The 18,094-nt window shown below is 32.9% G+C and overlaps 1 protein-coding gene across 4 annotated transcripts; it reads left to right on the forward strand.

Moving 5' to 3' along the window:
- Positions 1 to 389: 389 nt before the first annotated feature.
- Positions 390 to 14,785, forward strand: LOC118269047 (sodium-dependent nutrient amino acid transporter 1). 4 transcript variants are annotated; one of them, XM_035583937.2, is made up of 13 exons: positions 390 to 666; positions 795 to 912; positions 1,860 to 1,977; positions 2,235 to 2,407; positions 3,151 to 3,332; positions 3,821 to 3,935; positions 6,178 to 6,309; positions 6,446 to 6,769; positions 7,376 to 7,495; positions 8,942 to 9,136; positions 9,320 to 9,463; positions 11,177 to 11,305; positions 14,533 to 14,785. In XM_035583937.2, the coding sequence occupies exons 2-13, from the start codon at positions 847 to 849 to the stop codon at positions 14,695 to 14,697; spliced, it is 1,863 nt and encodes a 620-aa protein (XP_035439830.1). In that variant the 5' UTR covers positions 390 to 666; positions 795 to 846; the 3' UTR covers positions 14,698 to 14,785. The 4 variants fall into 4 exon arrangements, with proteins under 4 accessions (XP_035439830.1, XP_035439821.1, XP_035439849.1 ...); XM_035583928.2 differs by having other exon boundaries at positions 390 to 581; XM_035583946.2 differs by having other exon boundaries at positions 391 to 666; positions 1,860 to 1,964.
- Positions 14,786 to 18,094: the final 3,309 nt, after the last annotated feature.

The raw sequence follows: 18,094 nt of genomic DNA on the forward strand, positions 1-18,094 counted from the left end.
ACTGATGATCTGTTCTCGAATATTAGCTGCGGCCGCTGGCCTACTTTTATGCGGTCTTTGACCCTTTATCATACATGTCATATTCTTTACGCAATAATAATAATTATCGATAAAATACTAAAAATATCAGGTCAACTTATTGTCATCGCTTACTCCTCTCTAGTTTTCCTTAAGGCTAACATTTTTTTAAATCCTTTCTTAGTGGGTGTCTACATAACATAGCGAATATACTTTCTTTCTTGTATTTATAGTATACTACGTAAACCTCCAGGTTTCCGAGGTTTTTAAGCCTCGATAGTGAAAATGATAGTGCGAGACCAATTAAGTGTTAAACGGCGTAATTTGTGTAAACCAAAGAGCATGATATCATAATACAACCTTGACTTTATAAATTTGACAAATGTCATCCTGACTTGAAATGGCTTTGACAGACACATAGGATACAGCCGTATGCAATTAGTATTTTTGTAATTATTCAATAACAGTACATCATTTTATTCAAGAACAATATTGGAGTTTTAAGCTATCTACTTATTATGTGCACTTTTAGTTGTAGGCAAAAACTTAGAACATTTTAATATGTGAGTTTATTTTATTAGTGACATATACATTGATAACAGAAGAACCTATATTGAATTCTGGTTATTTTGCCCTGAAAGCAAAATTGTACGTATAATGTGAAGGAACATAAATCCTTAATTTCCTTAAGCTATAAATTTATTAGGTCAGTCTTGTATCCTCAATATTATATTATGTACTATTATTAAATCAATCTTTGTCTATTTCTATTTCAGTGTACCTAGGTGATAAATTTCTAAAGTGCAAGTTTAATCAGAATCCTTAAAAATGCTACGAACTTCCACAGTAATAGATATGGGATCCTCTAGTATAACACTGTTAGCCAGTCGAAAAGTAAGTAGCTACTTAGTATATTAGTGTACACAAGTGTCGTGAAGTTTTATCTCAATTAAAATAATGTTTTACAAAATGCAATAACATACCAGTTTATCATGGTCTCGCTTTGTACGACCTTTTCGCAAGTTTTGACGACCAGTTTATACTGGTTTTGCGTTGCGTATAAAAATAATAGAAACATTTCATATATAGTGTTCGCAAACTGCGTAGCGTAGGTATTGTATAACCTGTGCTCAACACCTTACCAGTGCTGAAGCTACCAAGACCTAGAGCGTCACACTGGTGCTGGCTCGAGTTGAGAAAAACGAGACGTTTACTACCCGCAAGGAGGAGCAGATAGCCACTCTTACTACTATATTGATTTTCCACAATTGTAAAGACAGGTTTTACATTTATATACGGAATTAATCATGGACCAAGTTGGGCATATCATATATGAAACAGGAAGGAAGAAGCTCACATGTTGATACAATTTCTATTTTACCAATTCTAACTTTAACAATTTATAATTTCAATCTTAGAATTACTATTGTATCACATCTAATATAGAAATGCCTATATCTATTATCTATAATTATAGACGTTTCTTGAGCTAACTTATCGTAAACTGCATGTATTAGGGTTATCTCCTGTGTCGTGGGTGTGTTTAGAGACTAAAGTTGACGTACTCATTACACTAACTGCCACACTCAGAGTCATTTAATGCTTACTTGAACTATTCTTTAGTAACGATTTTGTATGGAAAACAATTGCTAGCGAGACAAAGGAACAGCAATAGATTTTTATATATATAGAAACTTTAACAATTTATAATTTCAATCTTAGAATTACTATTGTATCACATCTGTATGACTGGGTTAAGTAACCATTAAATGACTCTAAGTGCGCGAGTCAGAGCCGGAAAAATAATTTTTGCATTACCTATTATTATTATTTCGTTCCAGGAAATCCTTGGTGACGGAGTGTTCCGATGGGAATGTATAAAGTTGTATATTTATTTATCAATCACATACGCTTCATCAGCCTATAATTTTGATGTGTTTTCCAAGGTGTGCGAAAACGGTACCTAGATGGTTTTTATTAATTATTTGCCTGCTAGTTATTGTTTAGCAAAATAGTTATATTTAACGTAGATTGATATTTACACGACTGCTTAGTAATATTGATATGTTGAATTTCTTGTAAAAAATTTACATGGCTTTAGGCAAATTTTAGTTATATATTTGTAAATGTTACATGCCTACTTGCTATTGATTTGACTTCGATTATTTAAGTTGTAATTAAATTTCATTTCTTATCTTATTAAATTTTATTTTCAGTCAGAGTCATAGATTTTATAATAATAGAATCGACTATAGGTATATCGTATATGTGCATGGATAGTTTTATTAAACAATACACCAAAAGATTTGATTGTATTAAATATATGAATCCACTTTTGCGGGGGATATCGTATGGAAGATTTTTGCAAACTTCTAAGTTTGTAGTTCTTGTAAGTATTCAAATATTATAAGCTTACTTTCTTTTAAGCCATTTACATACTCAAAATATGGAAGTATATGAGCGTTTATCCTACGTTATACGTAGACAACTTAGAGAGAGGTCTTTGTCCAGCTTCCAGCTGTGGACGTCTTCCAGATTATCAGTGAGATGGCTACTGGAATGGACAAACTAATTTTGTGCCATAATTTTATAATACTCACCAAACTCGGCGGTCTCTAGATTAGTTTTCAATTTATGTAAATATGATCACATTTCTGCACATTATCGGTTGCAATTAAAGTGGTTCCATTAGTCTGCGCAATTTGCGTTCCATTCATTTATTAAAATGTGTACGTGCAACTGCACACTACACACCTTACGATTTAACTATACAGTTAAAACTGCGCAGTTAAACCGTAGTGTATATCGCACACCTAGTAATATGTTGGCACATTTACGGTTTTCATAGTTTACCTGACTTGTTTAGTTTTTAGTTTACTGACCAATGAACCGTTGTTTTACGTGCGTGAGGGGGGGGGGGGGACTACAATAATGGTATAATGACACTTACGACCTCTCTCGATGATAATAGATTAATATGCACTTTTAAACACGTAAACCATATAAAGTCAATTTCGCATTTTTTGTAGATGTGCCGATATTTAGGTGAGCGATATATTCCTTCCGTGCTACAAATTCCATCATCTGTCATGGCGTAAATTCCACCATTTTATTTACAGTTGTTTATTTCAGCATGCAACATATTTAGCTGACAGCTTAAGATTCTTAGTGCTAAGTTTTCGAGAAGTTCCTCCTTGGTCGACCTGCCAAACCGACAACGACACGTTGTGTATAGCGGCCAAGGACATAATGGTGCGCTGCAATCATAACATGTCTACTAAGTTTGTTGAAACGTCTGCTTATTTTAATTATTTGTAAGTTACATCTTAATAACTAGATAAGGCAAATAAAATTATTAAGTGCTGGGTATTCCATAAATGACACCCTTACGAATGACACCTAAACGGATCACACCTGAAGTTTTCCACTTATCACACCCATAGGTTTCCTTCGCTTATAAGAAAAACAATATAAAATTTTCGTTTCCACGAATAACACCTACTAATTACAACTCGCATAGTGCCAGGACAAAGAAATAAAAGTATAGATACATGAAATATTTATTGTTATGAATGCCTTAAATTTGTTCTATTTTATACTCTTATGGTATTTGCTGCTTGAACACAGATCGGAACGCCATTTTAAGACTGGTGGATGAATTTCCTATGACGTAGTTGTTGGTAATGAATATCAAGATATGCCTATTATACGACGTTTAAAAGGTGTCTGTGCAATAGGAATATAAATAAGTAGTTACAAATACAATGTTATGTCTTGCAATAAAATAATATTTGCTTTTCAGAGCCTCATTCATGTCTATAGATAGAAGCACTTTGACGTCAAGGTTTTTCATTCTTGGCCTGGTCTGGATGTTAGTTTTCTTTTTTGCGTCGGTTACTGAAGAGACTATTGTGAAGGTGTTATTTTTTCGTAAATAGTAATGATGTTTGCTATTTTTTTTTTATTATGTTGAAAATTTTGTTCGGAGAGTAAAAATGTATTTCCTTACTAACTTATACAGCGGGGTAGCGGCGGAGTAACAATGTTAAATGTACAAAATGCGCTGTAAACTTTATTTGTATGTACTTGTTATAGATATGTTGCTTTAAACGTTTTATAGGTGAACTACGTGTTACGGGTTGTTTGATTGTTATTTTCGCTAAGTCATATAATTAGCCGCTGCCTAGTGCCACCAGGATCCAATGTTAACCAAAATTAATCCCTATTTTCTCCCACGCACACTCGCATAATGCACATACACATATGCATAAGCAAAAAATTTAAGAAGTATATACAAATCCTAGGAAATGTATATGTCACTAAAAGATAATGATACCCGCAAGTTTCTAACGTTAGATATAAACTTCCGCAGTATTCTAAACGAGGGATAAATATTTTACGGCTACATTTTTTTTTTAAACACGAGCTGACGTGTTTCCTTATGGTAAGCAATCGCCGCCGCCCATGGACACATGAAACACCGGAGGCGTCACAAGTGCTTTGCCGGCTTTTTGGGGGTTAGGAATTTAGGGGTTGTTGTTCGGGAATCGAGTATTGGGAATATTGGGAAGTGGGGAATTGGGCCTCCGGTAGCCTCACTCCCACAACGCTTGCGTTGTTTCACGTTGGTTTTCTGTGAGGACGTGGTATAATTCCGGTCGAGCCGGCCCATTAGTGCCGAAGCATAACTTTCCCACACTTAAAACATTTATGGTTCTTGTTATTTTTCGGTGACATAAAATTCTGAAACTATTTATTTATTTATACAGAGTTACAAGTTAACCCTGTAACAGTACTGTACGCCGGACGTACGCCTTATCAGCCAGAACGCCGCGCGCCGTAGGACCGGCTCTGGTTCTGGTCCGCCAGCGAGCTACCCACGTCCACGGTCCTACGGCGGTAAACCAGCAAGGAGATTCGCTGTCTCCCCGGACATCGAGCCATACGGATCATGCGAAAGGCCATGACCTTCTGGGACGTGAACAGCGACCGAGCTGGCCTCCGCATAGGTACGGCGCCCACACTCGGGCGCCGTAGAGGCCATGAACCGCACGGTCTCCGCGTACATCCTCTGGCAGAAGACGTTTGATCCCCCGAGGTTGGGTAGGAGCCGCTAAAGCGCAGCTCCCGTCCGTTTCAACTTAGGAGCCAAACGTCGGAAATGTTCCTCGAAGTTCCACCGACTTTCCAGAACAAGATGAGACGATGATGAAATACCTTGATTCCATCGTCGTCTCGACGCCGATGGTAACGCTGTTCATTGGGACTCACTCGAAGGTGACGCATTTCCGCGGCCATGTAAGGTTGAGTCAATCTAAATCCTTTAAGAGACGACAATTTCCATTATTCATTCAAAAAATATTTATCAATTTAAACATTTTATAATACATACATGTCCTAGGAAGAGTTTACATTTCTTCAAAATTGTATAAAATTCCAATATCGTATTAGAAAATGTATAAAAAAGTTGATTCTTGTAATAAAATACATTGTTCAATAGAGAATAATAATTTTCATCGAGCCACTTATACCACTCCCATGACAACATACCATTTTCGAGAAACATGTTTTCATATTCTAACCTTAATATACACTCAAAACCTACCTGAAATGCTTAAGAATCTACAGCAAAAAATTATGTTGCGCTCGGCAGTCGCTGCTGTGCCACCTTCGCTTTCATCGCCCGCCTCCCGTGTTAAGGGTTGTTTCTAACTTAACCAAAATCGGGGAGCCCCAAGACGTGCTTCAATCCTAAATCTTCAACACAAAAATCACCTGAAATGTTTAGAAATAAAAAAAATCGACTTGGTGACCGCTGCCATCGCACGCCGTTTTCCAGACGATTTAAGGAATTTCCTACATACATTTCCTAGTAATTGTATACTATGACGAATTACACACGTTTCGGTTAACATATATAAATAGAGTTTTAATGTAATATCGTTTACAAAGAACCAAAATTGTATTGGTAATTGACAGCTTCGTTCAGGCCCATACTATATTTATCACATTACACATAAAATATATCTACATATTTGACTCAACGTATTTTTACTGTTGGTGTACGACAATTTTACTATCCTTACTTTAATTTGTTGCACATTTTAAGTATCTGATAGGTGGATCTTAATACATATTACAAAAATCTTATTTTTACAGATTTTTAAACTAACATTTATGTGTAGAGCTATGTCTACACTACTTACACTTATATTTATATTTATTTCTACGGAAAATGTTGCGACTGAGGCATTTTCTCAAATAGTGGATATCGCTGCACCAAGTGATATCGTAAGTAACATTTTTCTGGTAAAAATAGAGCTATATACAATACATATACCAATATAATAAGCGCGGTATATGTATATGAGGTGTGCTAGATAGGATAAATTTATGTTAATTATGTTATTGTTTTTTTTTTTTGCAGATGTTATCCGTAAAACATGTAGTGTACGCATACGGCATCGGGTTTTTGGGTATTTATGACTTTGGGGCCCTATCCACATATACCATGATAGACACTGCATCTGTATTTTTTGTAGCAGTGTTCACACTTTTGTCTTTTTTGAGATCATGGATTGTAAAAATTTTATATATAACGATGACAAGATGTGTGAATATAGAAGATCAATATAGCACACATGTATTAGTTTACGCAATTTTGCCGTTGACTACAGAATTCTTATATGCTCATAAGTTGTATGTATTTTATTTTTACGGAAACGTATTTCTTAGCACGTTAACTTTTATGGTAAGTAATAAGTTTTGATAAACATGTAACGCACTCTTTCTAGTAGAATCCGAATAAACAATTAAGTACCCTTGAGCTTATTTTTTATTGAATTTGAAACAATTCGACTTGAAAAGTTTTTTGTTAAGTAATGAAAATAGGCATTGTTTTTTTATAATGTTACTATTTTTATTCAATTGGTCACATAATTACGTGATCCATTGTTCATAATGCCTAAATAAATACAATGCATACCCACTTTTCACCAATTATGTATGTTATACGTCCCAAGGGTGAGTCTATTGCCATATACCGGATACAATTTCAGATACCGTGCTACTACTACTGATAAATTTTAGAAAACCGAAACAATGTCAGTAATTAAGTACATCAGTAATATTGTTTCACCCATTTATAAATTAATATAATTTTAGTCAGATGACAGAACTTTCGATGAAGCGAATATGTAGTAGGTATATGTATAGGTACATAATTATGTATGGGGAGGCCGTACTCGATTTTTGGTGAATGTTTCAATGTGAATTTCTAGGATTGACAAAGTCATTCATGTCAGTCATTCATGTCAGTCAGTCATGAAAACATGTACTCAACTGGTTTTTGTTTCAGACATATCTAATAGCTATACTTGCAAAGTTCCTAAGTTATGAGTTCCGTTCTGTCAAGCAAGTTTATATTGTTGGTTTACTGTGCTGTTTGGGTTTGGCCCTGTCTTTACCTCTGTTGGCGGTCAGTGTAATATTTTTCTTTTTAAAATGGTCCGTAGACTTAAGCCTTCGTGAAGAAAAAATATCATTGAATTTATGTTAGTACGAGTAGGTACAGAAGAATAGATAATACTAGCGGACCCGACAGAAGTTGTCCTGTCTACACGTCTTTAATTTGAAAATTTGTCAGATCCAATGTAAAACATTCCAAAATCAACAACTACTAATAAATTAAAAATTAATTAAAAAAACATTGTCCAGCGGACAAAATTGTGAATCTAAACCATTCTCAGATCCCCTTGAACACACACAAAAAATTTCATCAAAATCGGTCCAGTCGTTTAAGAGAAGTTCAGTGACATACACACTTACAGAAGAATTATATATATAAAGATATCTCACTAGCTGACCCGGCAAACTTCGTACCACTATAAACATTTTTTCTCACCTTTTAACCTGCCGTGGTCAAATTTGATCTCGAGTTTTAGTGAGACTAACGAACAGCAATCGTTTTTATATATGTTACGGTAAATCTGATTAATTGAAAATTATTAATAATAACTACATGTTTAGGTAAATGTGAATAATCGATCGAAATTTATTACTTTTTGTAGTGATTATAATTCACGACACTTATTGGTGAAAGTAATAAAATAAATATAAACCCAATGTTTAAACAGTCTTGCTCAGTATAATAATTAAACAGTCTTACGATTATATTAATAATAAGTCCCCTGTTTGAGGAGTAGCTAGAGAGGCATCACGGCGTCCTCACCTACCGCCTGCGAGGACCGCCCGGAGGACACGGTGGAGCATACGGTAGCGGTGTGCCCTGCATGTGTTCGGTTACGGCAACCTCTCGCGCCCGGCATTGGTTCAGGCCATGGTATGAAGCGAGGGGACTGAGATGCCGTCTCCTCATTTTGCGAAGCAGTCATGCTAGCTAAGGAGAAGGCGGGGCGCGTGAGAGAACGAACCTCCCCAAAAAGGGCACATTTATCACAAAATTAACAATAAAATTCTTTTTAAAATCAAATCTACCATCAAATTAATGCAAGAAAGTCTTTCGTGGTACATAAAATTGTAACAAAAATAAAATTAAACAATTATTGTTTCATTAACAAAATCAACACGAATCCTAAAAGCAATTATCAACAATCATACTTGGTTTGCCTCTAAATTTTCTGTAGCATAAATGAAATAAATTTAAATTTTAAAAATATTATCATAGAATTCAACAAATATTTGTTGTGCAAGTACAATATATTGCCGTTAACATCTTGGCCAATTATTACATTTATCACTACTAGGGTAGAATTATTAATAGTAACCGACAAATGTGATAAATATATCACTTTTACCTCGAGTTTCAGTAATTATTAATAATAGTAGATAATTATTAATAATTTTCAATTATTCACTCTTACCGTAACATAACATATACAGATTATCATTGTTTTTGTTTTAGATTGTGACATCATGGCATCGACGCTTTACTCTTGGTATAGACTTGGTTGACACGTACCTAGGTGGTGCTTATGTGGCCATAGTCATGTGGCTGTACGGATTGAAGAAATTTTGCACTGATATACAATTTTTGTTAGGATTCAGGCCGACGCGGTTTTGGACAATAAGTTGGGCGCTACTCCCAGCTGCACTTTTTGTGAGTATTTACAATTTTACATCGTAACTTTTTTTATTTATAGCTATATGAAAGCAAAAAAAAAACATATTTTAAATGAAATTCCGTTGCATATTTCCTACGAGTCTATTATTCTAACTTACTTAGTGTGTGTTACAAATATGCACGATTTGTACCTAATTTGTTTCCAATTTTTTCTTCCAGTGTTGTACTGCACGTAATGTCTATAACTTGGTACAAATGAAAGCTTCCATAACGAAATATATGGCTATTGCTTGGGGAGCAATAACATTCGCTTTCGTAGCTGCAATTAACATTAAAACGATGGCTGGTTTTTTAATGAGAAATGTATGTATCTAATTTGTAAACTTCTCGGTAGGTATATAGGTTGCATTCTAAGTCCTGTATAGGTAGAATTTGTATTTTATTGACATGACATTGACATCATCATAATTATTATAATTTTAATTCATCATCTGTACACTATATTTCTTATCTCTCTTTCTTCGTCTGTCGTTTTGATCTAAACGTTGAATTTATCACACATCAACTTTTTGATATCAGTATTTGAGTAATTTGGCAAGTTTTTTTTTGTACTTTAACAAAAATAGGGGCCCGCTTACGATTCTTGATTTTCGCAAAAGATCTTAAGCCTTTGGGGTCGTAAAATAGAATTGAATTAAAAACGGTTCCACTGGTTCACTAACGCTCTCTTTTCTGTTACAAGTTTATCAAGCGCAATAAAAAAATTAAACGAGAAAGTGTGATTATAGTTCACTATTTTATATCCTCACGTATTTTTTCTCTGGAGGGGTAAGCAGAAGCGCACGTAATGACTCGTAATGCCTTACATCCATTTTTCAGTTATATTATGAGTTCCGTGTAATATTTATGTCTGCATTTTAGCCATAAATTATTTGATTTTATTGTAACTTTCGTGAGACATACTAAATTAATTATTATGATCGGCTTACTCACGTAAATGTTTTGACGAGGAACTCGACTAGTTTCAAGCACTAGGTTGACGCAGATTGTAGATTTGGCTTCGATGAGCAGCATTTGTGCGTGTTTTGAACGAAGTTTCGCGCCCAATGACAGTTACAATAACTGAACAACGTAATGACAGTTAAACTCCGAATAAACTTCGAATACTGACCAAAGCTCGCCGTGTATCGGTTCCATAACTTTATTTGACGTTTCATTCTGTGACATAAGCTACATAAACTTTTATGTTTATACGTATTATTTAAAACTATTATCAGTGAAAACTAAATATTTTAACAATATATTAGCATCATGAATACCAGCAGTTCATCAGAGTCTGATGTGGAAGTACTGGAGTTAATTTCGAATATATCAGTACCCCGAAACTTACGAAGTAGGAGAAATCCTTTCGAAATACATATTTTCTAATGAAGAATTTAAATTGAGATATCGTTTTGAGAAGAACACTGTAATACACCTCAGTGAAGTCATCAGCCCTGCTCTAACAGTACTCTAACTCAATGACATTATATATAATTGGTAAAACCTCATTGCTTTAACTCCTAATGAGTTTGATAGTTATTTTTTTAAAGAACTGTCAGTGATGTTGTTCATGCAGCCGCTGTATTTATAATTATTGTAAATAATAAATAAAACTATTTGTGGCCACACATCTAATAATAATTAAATTATTATAAAATATTTCATAATAATTTACAAATAATTTAATTGATAAAATTAATTTTAGTCGATACTTTTTTATGAGACCCACCTAGTGGCGTAATAAGGAACTAACTATCGGTTTCATAGTTATAGAACGGCTCTTCGCGCATTCAGATACGTAAAAATAGTTAACCGAGGTTTATCTTTTTCATAACTTTATTGAATCGATAGTTGGTGACAGTATAACGGATATCTTCAGAAACCGGGCATAAGCCGATCATAATAATTAACATAAATTATTTCCTTTGAAATACATCTTTTGATGTACATTAATAAATGTATTTCTATATTCAACACTATATAAGTACAGTATAAATTATTGGTTATACATAATATAATCCCAATCTGTTGCAGAATTTGGCAGGTATGTTTAAATCACATAAAAATTATGGTCCGCCAGAGACTGAAGATCGAAAACGAAGATTGTATTATTGTGAGTTCACGCGACAACGAAAATGTAGACATAATTGTATGGTGATAGATGTGAGTACTCCGTGAAACATCATAACTTCACTCCTTATGGTTCCCCAATTAATTGCTATATCCATCATCTTCTTCATATGAGACACAAGACGTCCACTGAACATAGACCTCTCATTATTTATTTACATCTATTGATGTATGATTTCCAATTTCGAACTCCGTCCGAACTGAGAATTTACGCAAATTAATAGTTTATGCACCCTGAGAATCAAACATGAAATGAATTTGCAAATACTTAACTAATAAGGCAGAGGAGAAACTATACTATTTATATTTAAAACTAGCTTTTGCCCGCGACTTCGTTCGCGTGGAATAGTGACTTCCGGCAAATTTTTGGTTTTAACCACATAGTTCCCATAGCTATAGGCTGATGATGATGATGATGAGTTCCCGATCTCGCGGGATCTCTTCAAAAATGAGATGTGGAAGATATTCCAGGGAACTCTTCAAAAATCAACATAATGAGCTCTGCGTTTGATTTTAATAGATGTATACTCACTTAGGGCATTGAAAAAATAGTTTAAAAACGGACTTAAACTAACTTAAAACTAAAGAAAGCTACGAATTACGAATTTATAACAATTAAAAAAGAAATTATATTAGAACCTATCCTTTATGCTATAATAACCAAGCTTAAACTAAATAATTTAAAAGAAACGACTTAAATCTAATCTAATTAATTTATAAATTAGACTTACAATTTTATTAAAAAAACTAACTACAGTAACTACTAATAATCGATATCAAACTAAACCTACGTTAAAAAGTTAAACCAGAAAACCAGGAAAACCCAACAAATAAACTTATTAATTGACAAATACAACGAAACCAATTTAGAATATACGAAACAGCAGGACCACTACAGACAAATAATCATACGACTGATAATACACATTTTCTACAATAGTACCGAAGCGCTCGGCCGATACCCAACCAAATAATTGTAACAAAACCATAGCGCAATCTATTTCGATCCCAACGCCATCTATCGAGGATAAAGACAACTTGGATTATTTATTTATACTCCGTTCGGGCATTTTCTTTGTACTAAAAGTTTAATTATATTGATATAATTTTTTTCATACCTTTTTACTATTTTGTAAAAACAAATTTCCAATGAATTAAAACAATAACATGAACTGAACAATTGTAATTACACCATTGCGCGATCAACGCCATCTATCTACGGAGTATAGGAACAGCCCGACATTGTTCAATTCCGTACTATAAGTACGAAATTGAACAATAGATGGCGCTGTATGTCCGGAATAAATTAATTTTTTTTTTTATTTATTTTTTGTTTTTATTTTATTATTTTATTTTTATTTTTATTTTATTTTTATTTTATTTTTATTTTATTTTTATTTTTATTTTATTTTTATTTTATTTTTATTTTATTTTTATTTTATTTTTATTTTATTTTTATTTTATTTTTATTTTATTTTTATTTTATTTTATTTTATTTTATTTTATTTTATTTTATTTTATTTTATTTTATTTTATTTTATTTTATTTTATTTTATTTTATTTTATTTTATTTTATTTTATTTTATTTTATTTTATTTTATTTTTATTTTATTTTATTTTATTTTATTTTATTTTATTTTATTTTATTTTATTTTATTTTATTTTATTTTATTTTATTTTTATTTTATTTTTATTTTTTGATTTTTGAAATAAAAAATATATCTATGTCCTTTCTAAGGTTCTAAACTATATCTGTACCAAATTTCAACCAAATCCGTCAAATAGTTGCGGAGATTAATGGTATAAGCATAGAATGTTCGACGTGATTCTTTAATTTGACATAACTTTTTTATTTATGAACCGATTGACATGAAACAAACACTAAATGTAAATTTAAGCATCCCATAATATATTCGTGAAAACCGCATCCAACTCGGATCAGCCGTTTCTGAGATTAGCGCGCACAGACGAACAGACAAACAGACAAACAGACAAACAGACAAACAGACAAAAAAAAAGTTAATTACATTTTTGGGTTCGACATCGACATAACAATAACCCCTGCTATTTTTTTTATTTTTATTTTCAATGTACAGACAGCACTTTTCTACGATTTTATTATATGTATAGATATTTTTATTTTATTTTATTTTTATTTTATTTTTATTTTATTTTAATTTTATTTTATTTTTATTTTTATTTTATTTTTATTTTATTTTTATTTTATTTTTATTTTATTTTTATTTTATTTTTATTTTATTTTTATTTTTATTTTTATTTTATTTTATTTTTATTTTTATTTTATTTTTATTTTATTTTTATTTTATTTTATTTTATTTTTATTTTATTTTTATTTTATTTTTTTTTATTTTTATTTTATTTTTATTTTATTTTTATTTTTTGATTTTTGAAATAAAAATATATCTATGTCCTTTCTAAGGTTCTAAACTATATCTGTACCAAATTTCAACCAAATCCGTCAAATAGTTGCGGAGATTAATGGTATAAGCATAGAATGTTCGACGTGATTCTTTAATTTGACATAACTTTTTTATTTATGAACCGATTGACATGAAACAAACACTAAATGTAAATTTAAGCATCCCATAATATATTCGTGAAAACCGCATCCAACTCGGATCAGCCGTTTCTGAGATTAGCGCGCACAGACGAACAGACAAACAGACAAACAGACAAACAGACAAACAGACAAAAAAAAAGTTAATTACATTTTTGGGTTCGACATCGACATAACAATAACCCCTGCTATTTTTTTTATTTTTATTTTCAATGTACAGACAGCACTTTTCTACGATTTTATTATATGTATAGAAGAAAACCTCTGTGAGAAAATCCTAGTGTGGTGTTAAATACAATTTCACATACACATAACACCCAGACCCGAAACAACCATTTGTGGATCGCTCAAAGAACTTCTCCGAACGGGAATCGAACCCGCTAACCGTTACATGGCAGTCGGTTGCCCAGCCACCGCACAGACCGTGTAATCAAAATGTTAATAATTTTATCTAGTGACAGAATTATTACTGTTTGTATTAATACTAAAGTAAAATATTTTAATTACGCTTCATTATCTTTGTTCGACTAATATGTTGAATGACTGTTCTATAACCGCATACGCTCTCATAACAAGTCACCTATGTAGAAGGTACAAAGTATACATACTTTTGCATATGCTGTCCGGGTAAGATATTGTGTAGTGAAATCCATTTTATTTACAGTATTGTATATTTTTATAGGAATGGTTTAAATGCAATCATCAAGAATATATACCAGAAACCACAAGTTCAAATGAATTGTCCAGTTCGTCTGACCCCTCATTAATGAACGTTTATGAAGACAAGCCTACGAGTCGGTTACGGAGTGCTGCTGCCTCAAACACTCCAGCTCCTGCCTCAATATGATGAATCAGCATCGTTGACTGTGTCTGATGTTTATAAGCGTTTGTTTTAGGCCAAGTTTGTTACAAATATATTATTTTATGAGTTTTTATTTGGCTAATTTAGACGTTCTTAGAACCTCGTGTTTCCCTTATCTACGAGAGGGTATCAGGGTAGGGTAATTATCCTACTCTATTTCAGAATGACACCGATCTTCTCGCGTTTTTAGGTTAAAAGTGATGCTGCATTCGCATTCTGAAAATGTTCGTTAGTAAAATTAAAGAAAACTCATACGAATGGTAATTAATGGAAATAGAGATATTAAATACGTACACAATTTTTTATTCTCAAACAGTAAACATGGAAAGATGGAGGTAGTCGGGTAACATAATTACTTAGAATAAGTAGAAATAAATAGTTACTGAATAATATTTATACTTCATAATTACTGTAAACCATATTAATTAATAAGAAAAAGTTTAAAAAGTATAAAGTATATTTCCTATGTAGGGCGTACAAACGCGGAATTAAAATATTATTGATAGGAAATATGCTTGCGGATGAAAAATTTTATAAGTAATATTTGCTTTTCATTTAATTTCCACATTAGAAAAACTTTATTACTGTGTACAGTTATTAATTAGCCGCTTTGTATGTTGAAACTTTAGTATGTTGGAAAATAAAAATGTATAAATATTTATGTACATTACCTACTTACGGGATTCTACTAGGATAAACATAATCAATATTAATATTAGGTATTCGTTTATGTAAATCCTTTTCATTACTGGTGGCTTAGTAAATGGGTAAGTTAGCAACTGCGTAACCTACAAAAATGCATTACCGAATGGAAAGAAAATTTACATTACGCTAACCTGCAACTGATCTAAAATTATTGTAGCGGTATACGACTACGTACGCGGTGCATCTTCCGTCTGACGTGAACTTACCTTAATACAGGTTCATTAAAGTTTAGATCTAGTGCACATAGAAAGGAGGGTGCCAGAGTTTCTATGAAATCTGCTCCCGCTTCCAATAGCTATGTGAGTTACACATCATTGGATAGGTAATTTTTAAGCTGAATAAAAGTTAGTGTAGTGCCAAGTTCGAAATCTTAGTCCGTTCCGAGTTATTCTTCATTTAACATGGCAGTTTTGATAGTTTTAGTAATGCTATTTTTGCGTCATAATTGCCTGTGGGCTTTATACACAAATACGTATTTGTGTGATGACCATTCATGGTCTATTGAATGGACCATGAATGATTTTAATGGACTCTGGGTTTTTGGCCATTCTCCTTTAAACTTAAGACGTACACATACTTAATAATAAAGGTTTCTATACAAATATAACATTAACAATAACATGCTTAACATTTATAACTACCGAGTAACTAAATCATGAAACTAACTTCTTAAAAATATAACACCTAAAAATAAATGTGGGTATTTATGTGATAAATCATATTATAAACAATCGATAATCATAAACAATATTTTACCTAACAGCTGTTAAATACGTACTTACTAAAATATAATCATCCACAAATACAAATATAGCACATAAACATCCTTTAAATCAATGAAAATAATGAACAATCATATAAAAAAGCAATTGCACGAGAATGTAGTTATTAATGCGGCTATGTAACTCATTCACTATGCGAAAGGTTTGAGTGAGCGGGTCTTGAGTTTTGACCAGCACGTTGGTCCTGGCCACGGGCACAGCAAGCTGTGGCGGATGGATTAAAAACTTTTTCAAAACAGGCTTTTATGCAGATGAGCATTTATGGTTTTGCAAACTAAATGTGTAGGTATACAAATTTTCTTTAAAATTCATTTGCCAGATTCCACTTCACATACATACATTCATACATTAAATAAAGGCTTGAAATAATATAGGCATGTTCTAAGACACCAACTGATATGTTCTTTAAAAACTTAGATGGATAAGTCGAGCCTCTGTGGTGTGCGTCCTTCAAATCACAATGGCACCCGCATCCAGGCACAAGGAGTACTAATTGGATGGGGAAAAGTAATTATGGACGGTAACTTTGGTTAAGGTCAAGAGCAGTCGTCGCGTCGCGCGTCGCGTCGTGTCTTCTATTTGTGAACGCTTCTTTTTCCAGGGTTCTATGTCAGTGTCACGACATGGCATAATCAATGCATCATATGCATTACATAAAACCCAGTATCACGTTTATATGTATTTCCTGGAAATACAGTGCACCGTTTTTCTCAAGAATGAGGGTGCTTTTTCACCAGAATTGTGCTATGTTGCCTCGTTGCTGTGGATGTGTTTGGCTTCCATCAATCATATTCATTGGTACACATTGCGCTACACACCGGCTGCTATATTGGTATACATACCAGTGCCCAGCACTAGTGGAAACGAACTCAACTAAGCTATGTTTTTTAAATGAAAAGATGCGTGCCTTTCTTGTCCGTGATCCCTGTGATAGTCCCTGGAAAGTACCACAGGAAGTAAATTACCCGTGGTCCCTAAATATAATCCAAATAATTTAAAAAGGCATAATAACTTAACTGTATTTAAAGATAGCAACAAAATGAAACATAAGTACCTACATACTCCATGGGTTTGTGCTCTATTAGAATAACATAATAATTAGCAATATAATTCTTTCTTTTGGTGTACTGAAGTTTACTACAGTACCTACATGGCCAATGTCTATGTCGCCATTAATGAGCTCTAAAGTAACATGGCGAATAACATTGTCATTCATTATTAGTTTATTATTTAGTCGGGCCTTGTTTTTTTTTTTAATTATTTTTAAGTTATTTACGATGTCCATGTCCTTTAATACATTTAAAAGACGCATCAGGTTAACTGTGTTTTTGTGAACGTTTTGTTAGTTTTTGCGTTTAGTCCTTCAGCGACATTATTTGTTCGTTGTCTTTCGGCAAAAACACTAATAAAGTTTATGTATTCCGGTCTTAACCAATTTTTTTAACGTAATCCAGAAATTTCTGCATACGGAAAATTTCAATGGCGGGGTCTGAATTTATGTACTTCCATCCATGTAAAAGTGGTAATGCTGCACATAGCGCCGCCATTCATCTTTCCCGTTTGTATCTATCCATTTTCAGGAATTTCGCATTTCTCCACATGCACTTTCCCCAATGGTAATAGCAGCCGACAATATGTATGTCGGGAAACACTTTTATAATGGCGTTTATTGCGCCAATTTCATAATCACAATGCATTTTACGGGTTCCATTGCTTCAGTTGTTACTGTATCATTTGAAACATTACATAATATGTATACACCTTAAGGTACCTTTTGAACGTTGCATCCACGAAGAATTCCTTCTTATTTCCCTTTTTTATTTACATCCACTACACACTACGCTCACCTTCGCCACTACAGTAATCGGCTAAAAGGAAGTCCTTTAATTTTTCCG

The sequence above is a fragment of the Spodoptera frugiperda genome, chromosome 25 (genome assembly GCF_023101765.2).
Source record: "Spodoptera frugiperda isolate SF20-4 chromosome 25, AGI-APGP_CSIRO_Sfru_2.0, whole genome shotgun sequence".
Lineage (NCBI taxonomy): Eukaryota > Metazoa > Arthropoda > Insecta > Lepidoptera > Noctuidae > Spodoptera > Spodoptera frugiperda.